General features: G+C 40.9%; 1 protein-coding gene across 1 annotated transcript in view; it reads left to right on the top strand.

Moving 5' to 3' along the window:
• Positions 1-694: 694 nt before the first annotated feature.
• Positions 695-7,639, top strand: part of LOC107125858 (sulfotransferase 1C1-like) — a gene marked incomplete at its 5' end in the record, with an annotated part of 7,649 nt that continues 704 nt past the window's right edge. Inside the window, 5 exons of the mRNA XM_015429320.1 lie at positions 695-827; positions 912-1,009; positions 1,093-1,219; positions 1,405-1,499; positions 3,833-4,013. Coding sequence (XP_015284806.1) covers positions 695-827; positions 912-1,009; positions 1,093-1,219; positions 1,405-1,499; positions 3,833-4,013 — 634 coding nt within the window. The remainder of the gene's footprint in view (positions 828-911; positions 1,010-1,092; positions 1,220-1,404; positions 1,500-3,832; positions 4,014-7,639) is intronic.

Raw genomic sequence — 7,639 nt, forward strand, 5'->3', positions numbered from 1 at the left:
CATAACCAGCGGTTACAGGAGGAGAAAAAGGCTTATGATAGTACCATAAATGCTTTTGAAAGTACATTTTTATTAAGCTCCTCCACATGCATTCAGAAGATTTCTTTACTTACAATTGAGGCTGAATAACTGGTGAAATTCACATCTTTGTAATCTAATTCAGTTCACTGGCTCATGGTGAAAAATATTGCGCGTTCCCACCTCCTTTGCCGTTTAAAGAGTAGACAAAGAAACGGGAAGAAAGCTGTAAACTCATATCCTTGCGCCTCTGGGTGCAGGAAATGACTGTTAATCAGCCAGTCACAGTGATACTTTGGGATGTCTAACTAAAGACTTCAATTCCCAGGGGCAACTTAAAGATATGTGGCAGTTCTACTTAACTACAGTTAAACGCTGGCTGGGGCAGCACACTCCCCGCCCTGGAATCCTACGGGTTCCACTACCCACATGCATTGCTAACAAGCCTTACAACTTTAACTATGCATAATTGGCATGCTACACTGCTAACTATGTTCTATACAGAAATAAGACATGCAAAACTTGAGTCTTCAATCTTCGAGTTCTTCCTTGGTGCAGAGCAGAACCACATCTGTGATTGGCCTGGTAAAAGTCTTGGTCGGCCAGGGGCGGTCCTGTGGGCTATACCGTGCGACGATACTGACGTCAATCTTGCGGACCAGTTCATCTTTGCCAGGCAAGGCCCGATCTACAAGTCCTATGGGCCACGAGTTTCCTTGCCAGAGGTGATGTGGAAAAAGCTCGCCGGGCCCCAGTGTACATCCGGATCCCATTTCTAGAAATCTGTTCCTTTCCCGATTTTCCTTCAGGTGAGTCTAGAGAGCCCCTTGTTGCATCAGTTCCCGTGCTACTTGTAGATGAACTCCTCTAGGCCTTTTCTGATTCTCTCTTAGGGGTTGATCTGCTCATGAGTGCACCATCTCCACGAGTGATCAAAACTCACTTACCCTTCCAGCTCCTTCCTAAAAGCTTTTTGGAAAAGGATTGCAAGGTAAAGCGAGGCGGTATTGTTCCCATCGTCTTCCTCAGTCCTAATCCACAGTACTACATAAGGGTCTCTTTTGGCCTTTGCAGATTATCTACGTTGCTCGCAATGCCAAGGACAACCTGGTCTCCTATTACTTCTTTGACCGGATGAACTTGGTACAGCCAGACCCAGGGCCATGGGATGGCTATATTAAGAAATTCATGGAGGGCACAGGTCAGTTTCGCGGGTATCTGCAGAACTTCATCCTTTCTTAGGCACTGGGAGTTTGCAGGGCAAGCAGAGAAGTTTCCAAGTCACTGGATGGTCCAGTGGGGTGGAGGCCACGTGTGTGAGAACAGTCTCCCAGGTTTCCTGGAACAGGCTGCAGGGAAAGAAGTCTTACCTTATTCATCATGCAGTTGCTTGGGGCTCTTGTTATGACCACGTCCGGCGTTACTGGGATGAGAGAGCAAACCACCGTATCCTGTATCTTTTCTACGAGGACATGAAAGAGGTTAGTCTGGGGGCAGTTAAAAAGGTAAAGGTTCCCTTGCTCGAAAGCCAGTCGAACCTGACTCTAGGGTTGCGGTGCTCATCTCCGTTTCAAAGCCGAAGAGCCAGCACTGTCCAAAGACGTTTCCGTGGTCATGTGGCCGGCATGACTAAACACCAAGGCGCATGGAACGCTGTTACCTTCCCACTGAAGTGGTACCTATTTATCTACTTGCAATTTCTTACTTTCGAACTGCTAGATTGGCAGGACTATCTAAAAGTATATGTAACTGTGGTGGTGGTGGTGGTTAGTCATTTGAGTGTCATAAGGGAAAAGAGCAGGTGCCAGCCCCAAGGAACATACCATTTCAATTTCCCTTGTGGGGAAGACAAGACAGGGAGCGAGAAGGGGAGGAAGAAACAGGAACACAAGGCAAGCCCATGTTATCTTAGGCTGAATCTGCATTTGTCTTCCCCACCAGTGTCCCAGCCTTTTGACTCCATCTTCAGAAAAGCTGTCTACATTTGGTGTCGTTTTCACACCATAGACAACAATGGAGGGGATGGGGCAACCTGTTTGGGGGCCGTAGAATTGGACCCCCTGGTCCAATGTTCTTCAAACTTGGCTGGTATTTTGGGGAGAGGCTCCAGCAGCTACCCTACGAGTTTGGAGCCTCTCCCTCAAACCCCCTCCCCTCCAGCCCCCAGAATATACCCTATGTTTTTGCCATTGACTTCAATGGCCCATAGGATATAATGGGGCCGAATTGCTGCCGAAATTCAGCAGCAATTCGGCAGCAAGCCGATTCAGATCAGAGAATCTGAATTGGCCTGCAGCAGCCCGAAAGGGGTCCAATTGGGCCATTTTCGGGGGTGCATTTGGTTTGGACAAACCGAATGCACATCCCTACTAGCAATGTTGTTCCATGTCTTGCCCGACAAAGCTTTCAAGTAGGAACCACCTTTTCATAGCAGGATATCACTGAAACCAAAACTTAGGTGTATTCTTCCAAAATACCTATTCAAGGCTTTGTAACTGCTCTTAGCTTGAACCACGCCTATCACACACGTTAAAATGCCTCCATCTAAGAGCAGCAGTCCTCAGCCATCTGAATCCTCAGGCCTGTTTCTGAGCTGAATAATGAAGTATAACCTGTGGATGCCCTGAACATCTTTAAAAGCCAGGATTTAGCCACGAAACATAATAGGGAGTTCTGAGCATAGAGTGCATATTCCTTTTTTTAAAAAAAGTTTTTATTTTTCCATATCAACAAACATAAATAAACATACCACATACACATAAAATGGGAGTTACATAAACATATCTATATTATCTATCTGTTACCTACTGCAATGTTTACCGCTATTATTATCACCAAATAGTTTTGCATAAGTATTTTGCATATTAAGAAATAAGAAAATGACATCTATGTCTTCTCCTAAAAGAATCGTGTATCTATATGGTTAATTTGTGATAATCTTCCAACCATCTATAAAATTTTGACCATGTATTGTAAAATCTGCCTTCTTGTTGTCCTCTCAAAGTTAAAGTCAATTTATCCATCTCAGCCATTTCAAGAGTTCTATACATCAGTTCTTCTTTAGAAGGTAACTCGCTTTTCCTCCAATATTTAGCATATAAAATACTTGCAGTAGTTACTATATGAATAATGAGATAAAAGTCTTCCCTTGTACAATTTTCTGGCATTACATTCAATAAGCATAGTTCAGGAGTAAATGGTATGGTACATTCTAACATTTTTTGTAACATTTAATGGATCTAAGACCAGTATTTTTTAACTGTATCACATGTCCACCACATATGAAAAATATGCCAATAAACTTTTGGCATTTCCAACAATAATTTGATAAAATCAGGGTAACAGTTTGCTAAAATATACCGTCTATAAAACATTTTATAAATATTTTCTTTATATGAAACTGCTTTGGTAATTTTTACATTTGTTTTCCATACCCGCAACCATTGATCTATGTCAATATTATGCCCTAACTTTTGTGCTCATTTGACCATACAGAGTGCATATTCCTTTTTATGGGGTAACCATAGGCTGCCTTCATTAATCTGGTATTAAAAGACTTTGCGTTCAGGTCAGGGGCTGTGAGGAACAATTTGAATAGCAAAACAGGAGCATTTTGACTCAGAGTTACATCAAACATATGTAGATACAAGCACAGAAATATGTAAGGGATCCAAAGGCCTTCCCCCTGAGGCGTGTGCCTCGTGATTTCCTGCATTCTTCCAGCACAATGGATCCTGCACAGAAGAAATTATGGGCAGGCTGCTACATTCTCTTCTGTCTCACCCACTCATGCCATCCTCTTTGTTTTCATTAGGACCTGGCCCGTGAAGTCCGCCGTGTCATGGATTTCCTGGAGATTGATCTGCCTGAGGACACTGTGCAGAAGATCATCCATCACACCTCCTTCCAGGCCATGAAGGACAATCCAATGAGCAATTACAGTACTTTCCCCGATGCCATCCTTGACAAGAAGATAGGCTCTTTTATGAGGAAAGGTGAGCATTTATTTATTCGGAAAATTTCTACGCAGCCTCTTCTGGGAAAGCTGCCCAAGGTGGCTTATAAATGAATTATGTAAGCTTTCCAAGATCTCAGGAAACATAGTTCCCAGCTGTTGGGATCCTGTTCTCTTCCTGATTTTGAAAACCAGAGAGGGGTTGCTTCTGCAAAACTGTATTGCTTTGGGGTTCTTTAGCACATCCACACAACATCGTTCCCTAATCATCAGCTTTCTATGCTTTGCTGAGATTTCCCCCAAACCTAGTTTGGTACTAGGGTCACCAGTTGCCAGCCTGTGGTGGACAACCTCATGCCCCTGCCTGCCCTCAGGTACTTGAGCGGGGGGAGGAAGCCTGGCGGTGAGGTACTGGATGATGTCACGGATGCAGTGACATCACTTCCAGTCACCATGTCACAACACTCTATTTCCTCAGTATCTGTAGTACCATAGAACTTGGGGGATTGCTAAACCACTGCTGATGCAGTGAGATCACTTCCGGAAGTGATGCCACTGGATCAGTGAAGCTCCCCCTCCCCACAGTCTGTCCCCCAAAATCTCTTGGTGGTTGTCAGCACAGGGCTGGCAATAAATAATAATTATCGCAGTGGGTGTCGTATAGCCGGGAGATCCAAAAATTGTCTGGCAGCCTGAAATTCTAGCTCTTTTTGTGATGAGCTAGGTTTATTTTGGGGGCTGAGAGAACTGTAACTGGTCCAAGGTCACCCAGCTGTCTTCAAGTGGAGGAGTAGGGAATCGAACCCAGTTCTCCAGATTAGAGTCTGCTGCTCTTAACCACTGCACCATTTTGGAAGGACTGCAGTTCACGTGTGTTCCTATGCTATCTGGACAGAAAGATGTGCATTTTTGCAGGTCCTTCCTACATTGGCACCATTTTCCTTGGCTTATTGACTTAGAAAAAATAAGCACTATGCTGTTGATTACTGTGTGAATTGTCGTAGGGACTTTAATGAGGGACTAAGCACATTCCTGTGGCTAAGTGTACCCATGAAAGTGGATCCATCAACTTTTTGAAGAGCAGATTACCCAACCCTTTAAAGATGTACTACAGAATATATGAATAACAGGAAACCTACCCAATACATGGTATCAAACTATAATTACGTTAATACACAAGGTAGGCACGGATGATACAGAAATCAAGAACTATAGACCGATTTCGCTGCTGAATGTCGATTATAAAATCTATGCAAATATTCTAGCCACGAGATTTAAGAAGGTTTTAGCTCAGGTAATCCACCAGGATCAGGCGGGCTTTTTACCAAAAAGACAGACAAAAAGTAACATGAGGACGATTTTAAATGCCATAGAATATTATGAGCAACATCCAGAAAAGCAGGTGGCATTGATGTTTATGGACGCAGAGAAGGTGTTCGATAACGTATCTTGGGAATTCTTACTCCAAAAATTAAATAGATGGAACTGTGGAGTACAATTTCTAACAATGATCAGTGCAATATATAAAGTACAATATGCCAATGTAATTGTTAATGGAGAAATGTCTTCAAGAATAGAGATACAGAAAGGGACATGACAGGGATGCCCGCTATCACCGCTCCTGTTTATATTTGTATTGGAATCACTACTAAGTAGGGTAAGAGAAAATGATCTAATAAAAGGATTGAAAACAAAAGGGGAGGAATATAAAGTACTAGCATTTGCGGATGATGTAGTATTTATAATGGAAAATCCAATAAGCACAAGTCAGTACTTATTAAATACTATTTTGGAATATGGACACAATACAGGTTTAAGAATAAATTTGAAAAAGACTAAATTGTTAACAAAAAATTGTACACCCAAGGTAACTCAAATGTTGAAATAGTCAAAAAAGTAACATATCTACGAATAACTTTATCTAATAGGAATAGTTCGCTTATGGAGGACAATTATTATAGACTATTGGAAGAGGTGAAGAAGGATTTAATACGATGAAGAGGCATCCAATTATCATTAATGGGTATAGTAGCCACTATAAAGATGATGGTACTTCCAACATTTTTGTATCTAGCACAAAATATTCCTATATTGAGAAACATTAAATTTTTTGAGGAAATGGATAAAGAGATTAAAAAGTTTATCTGGCATCCAAAGAGGGCTAGAATTAAATGGAAGATAATGCAAGAAAGGAAAGAGAGAGGAGGATTAGGACTCCCCAACTGGAAATTTTACTACCAAGCGGCAGCACTGTGCTGGATAAAAGAATGGTTAATATTAGATAATGTTAGAATCTTGAACCTAGAAGGGCATGACCTGAAGATGGGATGGCATGCCTACATATGGTATGGGAAGGACAAGATACATTCAAACTTTAAACAGCATTTGATAAGGGGTGCATTACTGTGGAGATGGAATGAAATTAAAGAAAAATATTATAGGAAAACACCAAAGTGGGTGTCGCCATTAGAAGTTTATATAAAACCATCACTAATAAAGCCATGTGATAGAGAAAGTTATGAAATATTATTAAACGGGAATAATAAATTAAAATCAGAAGATAATCTATTAAAATTATATAATATAGAATTAACATGGTGGGAGATGTCACAATTAAAATCAAGATATACCAAGGATGTTGTTGTGGGTTTTCAGGAAGGGAAAACGCAACTGGATAGGATTTGGCTATCGTCAAGCGATAAAATGATTCAGAAAATATATAGATTTCTGTTGGATGAATACCTATTAGATTAAAGTGTCACCTCTACGATGATAACCTGGATGAAAGATGTAGTACATACAATAGATCAATGGTCAAATACGTGGAAGACGTTGAAATATATGAGAGCAATTAATTATAAAGAGAATATTTACAAAGTCTATCATAGGTGGTATTGGCAAATGTCAATATCAAAAATGTGTTGGAAGTGCAGAAGGAATGTGGGGACATTCTTTCATATGTGGTGGCGCTGTGGGAGAACGCAAAGATACGGGAAGATGATACAAAAAATAGTTTTAGACATTATGAATATAAAAATAGTATTAACCCCCGAAATAGCCTTACTGACTATGGTACCGGAGAGTTATAAACACAATGTTAAATATCTGTTAGCATATATTTTGACAACCGCAAGGATAATGCTGGCCAGACATTGGAAGCAAAACAAATTCCCCACAAAAGAGAAGTGGCAGAAATGGATAAGTTAAGTTTGATATTACAAGGAAAAGATGAAAATGTATTTTTGGAAAGATGGGAAAATCTGTATTCTTGGATTTGTAAAGTGTGGAATGTGTAGACTCAAAGATGAAAATGTATTTTTGGAAAGATGGGAAAATCTGTATTCTTGGATTTGTAAAGTGTGGAATGTGTAGACTCAAAGATATATAAGGAGAACGTATGTAAACAAAAAATAAGTGGAAAACCAATAAATAAATCAGAAAAAAATAAAAAGAAAGTGGATCCATGAAAATTTATGCTCAAATAAAACCTTGCCACAAGACTCGGGTTTGTTTTAACAAAAGGCAGGGCCAGGGGTCGTTTCGTAGAAAAAGCGCTAGGGGAACTCATTAGTATAACTCATTAGCATATGCCACACCCCCTGACATCATCGGAAGTGTGTCATAAGGCCACACACCCCGCCCCCAACAGTGCCGGCCGCCGGTGCC

Source organism: Gekko japonicus, unplaced genomic scaffold, assembly GCF_001447785.1.
Source record: "Gekko japonicus isolate JY-2015 unplaced genomic scaffold, Gekko_japonicus_V1.1 scaffold5306, whole genome shotgun sequence".
In the NCBI taxonomy this organism is placed as follows: domain Eukaryota; kingdom Metazoa; phylum Chordata; class Lepidosauria; order Squamata; family Gekkonidae; genus Gekko; species Gekko japonicus.